Raw genomic sequence first — 14,558 nt, 5'->3', positions numbered from 1 at the left:
GCACTTCTAGGAAGGCTGGCATGCCCACTATAAGAAATAGTGCAGGACATTCAACGAAATTCAATGGAAAAACATATTATGTCAGTAAATAATAAAACAAAAATAAGCAATATTGCATGTATCTCATAGATACTCTTTACGACATTACAATAATTTTAAATAAGCATATGTTATGTTTTACTTATTAATTTAAACATCAATCAGATGAAATGATACCCAGACATTCATATTTCAGAGCAAACTTACCTATATAGAGAGAAGATTTGTGTGTGGGCACAGAATCATCAAGAAAGGCTGTTCCCAGGGTATAGAGGGGAGTTCCTCCTGCTCCCAGCAACAGTTGTCCCAAGATGAAGACGTACAAGAAGTTGGAAAGTGAAGAACTTGAAGAGGTACAACCGGTTCTATTCCTTGCTATTATGCAAGTATCTTTAGGGGGAGAAAAATAAAATTGTGAACATAAAGATATTCAGAGAAAGACAAACACCATATGATTTTACTTATAATTTCATGAACAAAATAAATTAACAAACATAATAGAAACAGACTCATAGAGACAGAAAACAGACTGACAGTTGAAAGAGGGGAAGGAGTTGAGGGGCTGGATGAAAAAGGTGAAGGGATTAAGAAAAAAACTTACAGTGATCATCAGAGGAAAGGGGGAGTAGGGGAGGCAGAAGAGGCCATAAATGGTGACAGGAGGATACTTGACTTGGGGTGGTAAATACACAAAACAATATACAGATGATGTATTATAGAATTGTACACTTGAAACCTACATAATTTTATTAACCAATGTCACCCCAATAAATGCAATAAACGAATAAATGAGCACAGAAAAAAAATCTATAAAAAAATAAATTCAGCTAATAATTTAAATATTTATCTTGGAGAAATGGTTGATTCTAGGACTGGGCAAGAATTATACAGGATGAGCCTGGATCATCTCATAGTGCCAACAAGTAAAGAAGTGTTAAAAACAAACAAAATCCCACAGTGATGGAGGTCTGTCAAAGGGACACATGAGCCAACTGAAAGGATTCTGATAGCCAAAGCTGGAATAATTTGAGCAACAAAATAAAGTATTGTTGGAATACTGTGTGTGTGTGTGTGTGTGTGTGTGTGTAATATCCACACTGAAAATCAAAAGGCTAAATAAACAAATGTGGGAAGAAAAGATAAACCTTTAGTTCAGAAGCATGTCTAGTAATTTATGTCAATAGTCTACCCTCAAAGAGGTGGAACATAACACCCCACCACTTCTAAAGTGTGGGTGCACATAGTGACTTTCTTCCAAAGGGTACGTATGGGAGGCAAGAACAAAAAGAGCAACTTCGCAGTGTATTAACCTGAAAAACAGGACCTCAGTCAGGTGATCAAGATCATCATCAAGAGTGGTAAGTGACGTTGAGAGTATATACCCTTGATATGATGTGATGAAAATGGCATTTTGCCTGTGTGGTCCTCTCCTAAAAGAACTCATAACCCAGTCCAATCACCGGGAAAACACCAGGTAAATCTCAGTTGAACGATATTCTATATCTGACTAGCACTTCTCAAAACTGCCAACGTCATCGGAAATAAAAAGGGAAATATCTGAGAAATCATCATAGCCAAGAGGAGCCAATTGAGCATGACAACGAAATGTTACACAGTGCCCTAGATCAGATTCTGGAACAGAAAAGAACATTAGATAAAAATTAAGGAAATGTGAATAATGTATGCACTTCAGTTAATAATTACAAACACTAATGGATGATATAACAACATTAGTTCATTAATCATAAGAAATGTAGCATATCCTATCTAATAAAACAGAAAAATGGTAATTGGCGTACAACGATACCCTTTTCATTGGCTAATCAGGGCTATATGCAAATTAACTGCCAACTAAGATTGGCAGTTAACTGCCAACAAGACGGCGGTTAATTTGCATATGTAGCCACAATGCAGGAAGGCGAAAGGGAAAGCAGGAAGAAGCCCCCTGCCACTGACAGTGATCAGAAACCCAGGGGGGAGCTAAGAGCTGGGGGGCAGGGCAAAGGTGGCCCTGGGGCCGCCTTTGCCCTGCCCCCCAGCCATGATCGGAGAATCAGGTGCCTTTTCCGCCCTGGCCAGTGATAGCAGGAAGTAGGGGTGGAGCCAGGGATGGGAGCTGGGCACGGTCGAAGCTGGCAGTCCCAGGAGCTAGGGGCCCCTTGCCTGGGCCTAAAGCGGAGCCCACGATCGCGGGGCCGCTGCAGCTGCGGGTCCCTGCTGCCCGGGCCGGACGCCTAGGCCAGAGGCGTTAGGCCTGTGCAGGGACAGAGCCTGCAACCGCGGGGAGCTGGGGGTCCCCTGCCCAGGCCTGACACCTCTGCCGGAGGCCTCAGGCCTGGTCAAGGGGCCGATCCGGTGATTGGTGATCGGAGGGTGATGAGGGTCAACTCCTCTGGCCGAGGCATCAGGCCTGGGCGAGGGGCTGAGCCGGGGATTGGGGGGATATGATGGTTCCCTTGCCCAGGCCTGAAGCCTGGGTCAGAGGCATCAGGCTTGGGCGGGGGGTGGAGCAAGCGATCAGAGGGAGATGGGGGTCCCCTGCCCAGGCATGATTCCTGGGCCAGAGGCCTCAGGCCTGGGCGGGGGCCAGAGCCAGTGATCAGGGGGAGATGGGGGTCCCCTGTCCAAGCCTGACACCTCTGGCGGAGGGGTCAGGCCTGGGCAAGGGGCCGATCAGGCGATCGGAGGTTGATGGGGGTCTACGCCTCTGGCTGAGGCATCATGCCTGGGCTGGGGGCAGAACCAGTGATGGGGGGAAATGAGGGTCCCCTTCCCAGGCCTGCGATTGGAGGGTGATGGGGGTCAACGCCTGAGGGCTCCCAGTATGTGAGAGGGGGCAGGCTGGGCTGAGGGACACTCCCCCCAACACACACACCCAGTGCACGAATTTCGTGCACCGGGCCCCTAGTAAAGTTAATAATAGGGGGAAATGGAAACTACTATCCTCACAATTTTTCTGTAAATCTAAAATTGTTCTGAAAATCAAGTTTATTAAAATTTTTTAAAGTACAGAATAAAAAAAACCATTATAAATACAGGTTTAAACTTTCATAAAAATTAATAGTAAATAAATAAATCATGAAAATATATAACAGCAATTTTAGTTAAGCAGATTCCACCAGAAGATGCAAGAATAAACAGAAAAAGTTAAAACACAAAATTTAATTTTCATCTTTCTCAGTTCAAGAGCACAAATTGTTAAAAATAGGCAAGGAAAGAGAAAACCTGAACAATCTAATTAGTAACATTGAATTTAGGAAAGCATGTCAAATCCATTCTCTGACAAAATTATGCCTTCCATATTTAGGTCTCATGGACAAGTGTAAGAAACACTAACCAAAATATTACAATGCAAAAATATCTATATACATTCCAAAGAGTAAATGACAATAAAATATATGTTCAAAATAAAACAAAACTAGAAACTTCTAGGCCTTTCCATCTAAAATTCAAAAAAAATTTAAAACTCTATTAAAAGTATTATTAGATCAAAAAACTTTGGAATTGCAAAGTTTCTTGAAATGATACTAGAAACAATGCACATCAAAAATTATATGATAAAACTACTATAATACTAACAAGAAAGCATCTTATTCAAACAGAAAAAACACACCAGAAATAAGGAAATCAAAATTTAAAATATATAAAAAGAAATCACACATTAATGAGCTGCTCCCAACACCACCACCACTGCAGCTAGATGAGGTTATTATAGAAAAATCTATAGAGAAAATAACATACAAAAGAATACCTAAAAAAACAGTAATGAAAGAGGCAAGCAATTAAGAGGCCTCCCTAATTAAAACAAAGAATTAACAAATAAACAGAAATCTGATTAATAGAATTAAAAAAATTATAATTAACAAAAATAATTTGAAATAATCCGTAAAATATGCCAGTGGCTAACATAATGAAAAAGAAGAAATTATATATGTATACAAATAATACATGAAAAAAGGAAATAAACTCTAAAGAGAGGAAATTTTTTAAAAAAAATCACAAGAGATTACTTAAAGCAGATTTCTAGCAAATAAATTTGAAAATCTAAAATGATTAAATTCTCAAGCCCATAGTTCAGAGATTGCTGGAGACCAATTCCAGCATGTCATAATTTCAAGAGTTTCATCAAAGGTTGATGAGACTTGGGGACTCAACAGGGTTGAGTCACACATGTAGTCACCTGTTGGGAATGGCTGAAGGCATTTCCCCAAACTTGAAAGGGATTATTGTTTGGCTGCCAGACAGCTAAAAGGACATCTTAAGCTACATGTTATTGCCTCCTACTGGCCAAACACGTGAACAACCATAGGCTAATTCCCCATTCTGACAATGGACTCTGTACTGAAACCCTGACCCTTTGAAGTGTATATCTCTGCCTTGCCTCAGGACAAATTGTGTTAAAAAGCATGGTGTCCTGGGAGGAAGAGACCTGAGAACCTAAGACCTTAGACTTTAAGACCTGAGAATTTAGATCTTGGATCTTAGCTCCTTTAGCTAGGCTCCTCTGACCCCCAAATGCCTTTCAAAATTATACTTCATCTCTGGACCCTTATTTAAAATCTACGCACAGCCTTCTCTAGATTCCTGAACCCTTCTTGATGCTGGGACAAGAGCACCAACAAGAGATGAATTTTCCCAATATTTTAAACATTAAATAATAATGACAATAATCATATTAGTATACTACTTGATGCTACTTAAAACTATTCCAGAACATAGAAAAAGGGTTTAAAAGTACCAAAATATTTTTATGAATTGAATACAAATTGACACCAGCAGGTGAAAAAGTTTAACAACAAAAGAAAAATACAGCAGGACTTTATATGTATATATTAATTTCAGAGAGGAAGGGAGAGAGAGAAACATCAATGATGAGAGAATCATTGGTGGGATGCCTCTTTTTTAAAAAAATATATTTTATTGATTTTTTACAGAGAGGAAGGGAGAGGGATAGAGAGTTAGAAACATCGACGAGAGAGAAACATCAATCAGCTGCCTCCTGCACACCCCACACTGGGGATGTGCCTACAACCAAGGTACATGCCCTTGAGCAGAATTGAACCTGGGACCCTTCAGTCCCGGACGCTCTATCCACTGGGCCAAACCGGTTAGGGCAATGGGATGCCTCTTGCACACCCCTACTAGGAATAGAGCCAGCAACCTGGGCATGTGCCCAGACCAGGAATTGAACCGTGACTTCTTGGTTCATGGGTTGACTCAACCACTTAGCAACACCAGCCAAGTTTTCAATAATGTATTCGAGGGAAAGAGAAAGGAACTAGAGGCTTACGAATTGAAAATGAAGAGGTAAAGCTATCTCAATTTGCAGAAGTTTTAATTGTCTTTCTGGAACACTGAAAACAATAAATGAAGAAACTATAAAAACAATTAGAGAATTTATAAAAGCAGTAAAATAAAAAATTAACATACCAAAAAATCAGTAGGCTTCATATGCGCAAGTTAGATGATCTGAGGGGTGGAAAAAACCAGTGTATAGTAGGAAAAATTAACTAATACATTCAGAAATAAGTGTGAAGCAAAATAAGCCAGTCAGAAAAAGTATCACATGATCTCACTCATATGTGGAATCTAATGAACAGAACAAAATAGTGAATAACATAGGATCAGAGGCATGGAAATGGAACAGGTGGACGATTCTTAGAGGGAAAGGGGCTGGGGAAGGCAGGAAGAGATTAACCAGAGATCTTAGATCAGTGATGGTGAACCTATGACACGCGTGTCAGAGGTGACAAGCGAACTCATTTTTTTGGTTGATTTTTCTTTGTTAAATGGCATTTAAATATATAAAATAAATATCAAAAATATAAGTCTTTGTTTTACTATGGTTGCAAATATCAAAAAAATTTCTATATGTGATATGGCACCAGAGTTAAGTTAGGGTTTTTCAAAATGCTGACATGCCGAGCTCAAAAGGTTCACCATCACTGTCTTAGATGCATATATGCATTACTTATGGACAGAGACAATATGGTGGAGAAGGCCTGGTGCGGGCAGGAACCAGGTGGAGAGGGGGCAATGGGAGGAAAAACGAGGGACATCTGTAATAATCCCAACAATAAAGAATTTTTTTTTAATCCTTAAGAAATTAACTAAAAGGGCATAGAACTGCCGGGGTCGAACCCCAGCAGGTCCAGGGGTCCCCAAAGGTGTGGACGGAGTCGGCGAAGAAGGAAAGACTCGGAGGCAGCGTTCAGTTGATCAGCAGCCTAGCCAGGATCTCTAGCCCGGATCTCCAGCCAAGTTCTGGTCTGGATCTCCAGAGAGGTTCTGCTGGTTCTCCAGCCAGGTTCAGTCACCAGGTTCTAGTCAGGTTCTCTTGCCATGAACCTATAGTCAGGTTCAGTCCAGGATCTATTGCCATGTTCTCTCCAGCGAAGTTCTTCTGTCTCCAGGCTCCGCGCAGGTTCTGTCTTCTGAATTCTGTGTTCTAAGTTCTGTCTCTTTCTGTCTTGTTACATCTGTATTTATACCAGTTGATTCAATCCTATCAATCTCTATTACAAAGGTTAGGGCGTTTCTTATCTCCATTCCAGGGAGTAAAGATTATGTAGCTTAAGCATGATTGTTCGTAGTTAAAGTGATTAATTACCCACCTGGCACTTAGTTGAGGGGTTTTATTCCCTCCCTAACTTCAGGGGAAAATCCCTACCTGGGGATTCAACCTTTCTCGGAGAGGTGACCTTGGTTAAAACACAGCGCCAAAAAGGTGAGCAAACATATTAAGAACCGTATGCCATATATGCCAGGTTCCTTGAAACAGCAAGGATGGACCAGCTCCCGGCATAGAACATCCCAGAATATTTTGTTACAGAAAGTTCAACAATAAGACAGTCCCTTATAAAGTTACTGTATTTTCAAGATGAAGAAAAACTTATTTGAACAGTCAGGGAAAGCCACACTATGCAGATGGAAATGAAAACCACTTAGCTGACATCAGACTTCTCTACAGCAACACCAATCCCGTAAAGAAGTAAAGGAATTGCAAAAGTAACCAGTGAAAGATAGTATGACTCACACATGTTATGTTCCAACAGTCACAGAAACATAAAGCTAACAAAAAATATTTAAATATATTTAAAATCTCATGAAATTAACTTTTCCTGGAAAAACAAAAACTATTAACTAGAGGGTGCATTTCAGAGATGCCATGGGGACCTGAAAACCATTCATCATAAGTAATATTAAATCACTTATTACATTGCATCTGTTAAAAACATCTTTCAAAATAGCTAGATTTACCTGTTATGTAAACTCTGTGGTATTATTTTCTGAGGAAACTATTTAAACTAGAATTTCAACTTCTAATGGGGAATAATAAAATACCTGAAAATAATACTTGTATCACCCATTTAAAAACATCTGATTTGACAATATAACACAAGAGGGAGCTCCTCTGTTGTTCATGAACATGGAGTGTTGCTAATAATAAAATTAAGGCACAGAACTTCACTTAATGAACAAACTAGTGTCCTGTCTGGCCTACTAACATGGATGGGAACTAAAGACAAACAAGGCTAAATAAAATCTACATAAGAAAGATATTTAGGAGTTAAATATCAAGCTCAGCTCAACCGTCATCCCCACTCAGAGGCCCTCAGCCTGCTCTTCCCCAGGGATTTACCTTCAAATCTTGGAAATTTAAAGGGGCTATGTTTTCCTCAGGGCTCATCCTGCTGCCTTCAGTACAGCAGGATGCTGACATCTGAGATGACATTCCACACCCCCAACAACAGTTTTGTGACAGTATTTTCAGGAAGTATCCATACCTCCTGAGAAGCAGAATAGTTTTCTGGGGAATCAGGACTGCCTCATTGCCTGCATCAGGTACTTTGAGGTGGCTAACTTTAATCAAAAACAGTCTCTCCCTTCCCAGGGAGTGACTATAATTTTCTCCCCCTGGCTCTACTTCCCATCTCCTAACCACTGCAAAGCAATCTATAGATTCAACATAATTCCTATTAAAATACCAATAGCTTATTTCACAGATCTAGCGCAGATATTCCAAAAATGTATGTGGAACCTAAAAAGACCCCAATAGTATCAGCAATCTTGAGAAAGAAGAACAAAGTTGGAGGGATCACAATACCTATATAAAGTATACTACAGGGCCACTATAATCAAAACAGCCTGAAAGAGGCATATATACATAGATAGTTCAATGTAATAGATCAGATAGCCCCAAAATCAACACATGCCTTTATGATCAATTAATATTTGACAAAGGAGGCAAGAGCATACAATCGAGTAAAGACAATCTCTTCAATAAACTGTGTTGGAAAAACTGGACAACTACATGCAAAAAAAAAGAAGAAAATAGACCACCATCCTACATCATACACAAGATTAAACTCAAAATGGATAAAAGACATAAATGTATGTCACCTAACTATAAAAATCCTTGAAGAAAACTTAGGCAGTAAAATTTCAGACATCTCTCATAGCAATATTTTTGCCAATATATCTCATACAGCAAGGCAAACAAAGAACAAAATAAACAAAAATTGGACTACACCAAACTAAAAAGCTTTTGCACAGCAAAAGAAACCATCAGCAAAATGAAAAGGAAACCCATGGTATGGGAGAACACATTCGCCGATGATACATTTGATAAGGGATTAATTTCCAAAACACTTACACAATTCAATACCAGAAAGACAAATAATCCGGTTTTTAAAATGGGCAAAGGACCTGAATAGACACTTCCAAAGAGGACATACAGAAGGCCAGTAGATACGTGAAAAAATGCTCAATATCACCAATCATCAGAGAGATGCAAATTAAAACCACAATGAAATACTCCTCACACCTGCCAGAATGGCTACCATCAATAAATCAACAAACAAGTGCTGGTGAGGATGTGGGGCAAAGGAAACCCTAGTGCACTGTGGGTGAGAATGCAGACTGATGTAGTCACTGTGAAAAACAGTACTGGAACTACCTTTTAAGCCAGCAATCCCACCTCTGGGAATATATCCTCAGAATCATGAAACAACAATAAGAAAGACTATAGACACCCCAATGTTCATAGCAGCATTACTTACAATAGCTAAGATCTAGAAACAGCCCAAGTGCCCATGGGTGAATAAAAAAGCTGTGGTACATTTACACCATGGGAATACCATGCAGCAATAAAAAAGAATGATCTCTTACCCTTTGAGACACCATGGAGAGACCTGGAGATTATTATGCTAAGTCAGGGGTCCTCAAACTTTTTAAACAGGGGGCCAGTTCACTGTCCCTCAGACCGTTGGAGGGCCAGACTATAGTTTAAAAAAAAACTATGAACAAATTCCTATGCACACTGCACATATCTTATTTTGAAGTAAAAAAAACAAAACGGGAACAAATACAGTATTTGTATTTGCATGTAGCCCGCGGGCCATAGTTTGAGGACCCCTGTTAAGTGAAATAAGCCAGTCAAAGAAAGACAAGTATCACATGACCTCATTTATATGTGAAATCTGATGGATAAAATAAACTGATGAACAAAATAGAATCAGAGGCATGGATACATGGAATAGACTGACAGCTTTTGGGGGGAACCGGAGGGCTGGATGTAAGAAGGTGAAGGGATTTGCCAGAAAACATATATACATAACACAAAGACACAGAAAACAGTATGCTGATAGCCAGAGGAAAAGGGTGATGGAGGGTATGTGGAGGTGGGCAAAGGGGAGGAAAATGGGAATTTGAAAAAGACTTTGCTTGGGGCGATGGGCTCACAGTGCAGCGTGCAGATGATGTATTATTGAGCTATATACTTGAAACCTGTATGGTTTTGCAAAACAATGTTACCGCAATAAATTCAATTACTAAAATTAAATTAAGATTTTAAATTTTAAAAAAGAACACTTAAGAAGCAATCTGGTAGTTCAGAACAAGGCTCAGAAGTCAAATATACTTGGAGTGTATCTATGACAAATTATTTAAATGAATAATAATTTTTAAAAAAAGAACAACTAATGTTAATAAACAAGGTGGCCAAAGGAGACTGTATGTACACATAAATGAAGTACATAAGGGAAAAAAAACTAACATAACTGAATAAAATTCTGAAATATATAATTTCAGAAAACATTCTTAGAATTTAAAGTATGTATATAAATCCATAAACAGTACTTCAATATGGATAACTGGGTGTCAGGGAAAGATGACATTAACAGCCACAACTAAGACATAGCTTTGTATGGACTTTCAAGAGATACTTAATTACATAAACATATGGACTATTGAGACTACTGTATTCTTTTTAGAGAGTACCAGGAGTATACTGTATATCAAATATCACAAGCACTTCTAAATGACTTCAGAATACACAGGTGAACAGAGGCTATTGAGTTCTTAACTAATGTAAGAATGGGATAAGAAATTCTAAAAAAGGTAATGATCAAATTACAAAAGTACAAAGGAAAAATATTGAAGCTAAGAATATGAATAGCACCTTCTGAAAAACATCCCATTAACCTTTAACTACAATAACATATATCCTACTTTACACATTGCATTGTTCAGGAGAAAAAAAACAACTATACAAATATTGTTATACTTGTGGTGCTTCTCAATACTCAAAGCTTTCACATACATTTCCCAGTCTAACCTTTAAAACTTTCTGCAAACATTTAATAAATGAAGAAACTAGAAACCCAACACAAACCAATAATCTGATTCCTATTCTTCTGCTCCTCCAATGTATTCTCCATGAGTTTAAGCTACAACAATTTAATAAGCTGAACCATCCTCCAAAAGGGTATAAAGCAAGGTTTCCCCAAATATATTTTATGAAACCCCTAGGCTTCTGAGAATTTCCATGAAAAAAGGGTTTGAAACAGAGGGTCCTTATGACTTTTAGCTTTAAATCCTAGCTCTAGAAATCACATTTCCTCCCCCTCTCTTATTGCAGGATAAAGAAAACTTCTTAACCTAAGGTGTGTTTCAGGTCCTGAGCCCTAAAGTGGAATGACCTCTTGGCTACTTTCCCACGAGAGGGAACAAGGGACACAGGAACAGACCTCAGAGCTGTTCTCAACACCTGAAGAAATGATTCAGCTCCATTATTTCACCTCTGACCAATCAGCTCCCAACAGGACCCCAACCCCCTAATCCACAGTGTCCTGTGATATTGCCCTATACAATCTGTAACCTATGTGCCATCAGGGACTTCAGGCTTTTGAGCATAAGCTTCCCGTTCTCCTTCATGGTGCCATTATAAAAATATAACCTATATTTCTCCACTACAATTCTTAGTGTCTAGTGTTTGGTTCTGCTAGCAATGGGAGAACAAACTCTTTCTGTTTGTTTGTTTGTTTGTTTGTTTGTTTGTTTACTAGAGGCCTGGTGCATGAATTCGTACACAGGTGGGGTCCGGCCAGCCCACCCCAGAATTGTTTTCCTCTACTTGATACCTTTGTCATACTTCAGACAAGTATGGGGACCATTGGACTGGGCCGGCGGGGGGAGGAGCCGATTGGGGCCCAGATTAGGCTAGTTGGCTGCTGCAGTGCACATCATAGTCACCAGTCATTCCGCCGTTCTGGTCACTGTGTATGTATGTATATATATACATATATATATATACATATATATATGTATATATATATATATATGTATATATATACATACACACACACACATATGGGTTTTCTGTTCTGTAACTGGTTCTATGGTCAAATTAGTTTGGAAAACACTGTACTCTATTACTGTACCTCTCCTCTTACAGAGTAATACGCATGCATTTATATGTAGTAGGACAAAGTTTTACATATTATCAATCATATAGTTGTTACCTTATTTTCTCCATTAATGTCTATCATCTCACAGAACCAGTGCTCTATAAAACACAATTTTGAAAAGTACTTGTCTGAAGTATGACAAAGGTATCAAGTAGAGCAAAACAATTCTGGGTAATAAAATTTTTAAAATTTAATCCTTGTATAGATAGACTTAAATCATAGAGAGTTAGTCTTATCAATCAATGATCACTTAATGATTCCTACTGTCAAGATTTAGGATTTTCTCTTTCACTTTCTCCCTTACTACTCTCTCTCCTTTAGAATAAACACCCACTATCATGGATGTTGACACTATGAAGATGATTCCAAATCTCAAAGTTGAATTTCCAGTATCTCTTATGATCTAGAGCAGTGATGGCAAACCTTTTGAGCTCGGCGTGTCAGCGTTTTGAAAAACCCTAACTTAACTCTGGTGCCGTGTCACATATAGAAATTTTTTGATATTTGCAACCATAGTAAAACAAAGACATATTTTTGATATTTATTTTATATATTTAAATGCCATTTAACAAAGAAAAATCAACCAAAAAAATGAGTTCGCGTGTCACCTCTGACACGCATGTCATAGGTTCGCCATCACTGATCTAGAGCTTCACTTTCAAATGCCAGATGCCTACCTCTAAAACAAACTCACTCTCTTTCTCACAAAACCAAATTCTCTGATTTTCTAACATCCGTTTTCTAACCAAGTTTAAAACATAAAAATTCTTTAGTAGCATATTCCTTGTTTATAACGACCACACCACATGCTTTTCCTACTGAAATTTCACCCATTGTTCAAGCCCAGCTCAAATTCCACCTCCTATTAAAAGTTTTCCCCTAAATTGCCCAAAGGGAATTCTTCTTTCAGTGACTATAAACCAAGTTTTAATTGCCTGTATGACTCACCAGGTTCTTGCTTATCGTGCCTAACTTATCTCTTATCCTCATATATCTCAATAGCAATAATTATAGTAATATTTACTGAGTGCTTATCTTATTCAAGATCATTTACTGGTATGCATTATCTTATCTAATCCCCAGAAATATCCTATGAAGGAGGTACAATTACTTTGCTCATTTTACAGACCAGTAAAGTCGAGATTAGATTAACTCCTACAATATCTCTAAGATTTAAGAGGCTAAGCTTTTAATAGATTCAACTCATGATTAAGGGTGACATAAAGTAAATCTTACCAGGTGCTTAAATAACCTGGGATATAAATTCAAAACATTTCTATAAGGGTTTCTATCAAGATAAAATAAAGAGACAAAAGCTTTTGGCATAAGATCTAACAGTCAATCTTTATCTTCTTGAAAATGCAAAGTCATGACCTAAGCAAGAAATTTGAAAATCTCTTAAAATAAAAATATTGGCCATAAGTGATATAAAATTTGAATGAAGCCATAATTCTGGAGTAAGCTAAAGTGAGATGCAAAAGTCTACCTCTGAAATCAACCTATCTGAAATTATTTTTCTAGAGAATTTGTATTAAAGCTCAACAAAAAACAATCAATTCTTGACTTAAACTGTCTCAATATAGAAAAGAAAATAAAAAGTTCAAAACTTGTTATAATAGCACTAGCACAACCCTGGCCTGGCTGCTCAGTTGAAGTGTCGTCTCATGAACCAAAAAGGTTTCAGGTTCGATTCCCCATCAGGGTATATGATTCCTGGTCAGGCATATATCTAGGTGGCAGTTCCAATTCCCAGTCAGGGTGTGTACGAGAGGCAACAACCAGATCATAGGTTTGATTCCCCGATCTGGATGAGTATGGGAGGCATCAAATGGATGTTTCTGACATTGAGGTTTTTCTCTCTCCCTCCCTTCCTCTAAAATCAATAAAACATATCCTCAGGTGAGGGTTAAAAATATAAGTATATTAGCAAAATTTCATTTCAAAACAGCAGTCATTTGTGAGAAGGAGGCTAGTTGGCTGCTGCAGTGCACATCATAGTCACCAGTCGTTCCTCCGTTCTGGTCGCTGTGTGTGTGTGTATGTATATATATATATATATATATATATATATATATATACACACACACACATATATATATATGTATATATATATATACATATATATGTATATATGTATAAAGTTAAAATATGTCTATGGACATTTTTACATATCAAGGCTGGAGTAAGACACAAACAAAAGAAATAACTAAAGCAAATTAAACATTTTTTAATGCATGTAGATTGTTTTATGAGGTAGATTTTTAAAAATATTTTTTTATTGACTTCAGAGAGGAAGGGAAAGGGAGAGGGAGAGAGAGATAGAAACATAAATGATGAGAGAGAATGACTGACTGCTGCCTCTGCATGCCCCACACTGGATCAAGCCCGCAAGCCGGGCATGTGCCCTGGTCTGGAATCAGACCGTGACTTCCTGGTTCATAGATCAACACTCAGCCACACTGACCAGGCTATAAAGTAGACTTTTTAAGAAAAAAGGCAGAGTTAAGAGAACAATCAGTGAGGGCTACTACCACTTGGCAGTTACGGGAACCCTGCAAGTTCTATAGCTGTAGGGGGCATCCTCTATGAGCTGTGGCCTGAGGTAGAAGCTCATAGCAACTTTTGCAACATGTCTGGTGGGGAGAAAAGGAGGGAAATAAGCACTACAGTCTCTTCTCAACATGCAAACTCCCTTTCACTGAACTCAACTGGGAACCAGGGGGCAAACGTGCCGGGGCAATATGGTCCGTGGGACTTCTGTGAAGTGAT

General features: G+C 38.5%; 1 protein-coding gene across 1 annotated transcript in view; it reads right to left on the bottom strand.

Moving 5' to 3' along the window:
- The window catches only part of SLCO4C1 (solute carrier organic anion transporter family member 4C1), a 72,181-nt gene that overhangs the window by 24,544 nt on the left and 33,079 nt on the right, over positions 1-14,558 (bottom strand). Inside the window, exon 3 of the mRNA XM_059694002.1 lies at positions 247-429. Coding sequence (XP_059549985.1) covers positions 247-429 — 183 coding nt within the window. The remainder of the gene's footprint in view (positions 1-246; positions 430-14,558) is intronic.

The sequence above is a fragment of the Myotis daubentonii genome, chromosome 4, assembly GCF_963259705.1.
Source record: "Myotis daubentonii chromosome 4, mMyoDau2.1, whole genome shotgun sequence".
Classification (NCBI taxonomy): Eukaryota; Metazoa; Chordata; class Mammalia; order Chiroptera; family Vespertilionidae; genus Myotis; species Myotis daubentonii.
Note: the sequence above shows the minus strand (reverse complement) of the source record. Positions and strands in the feature narration are given on the sequence as shown.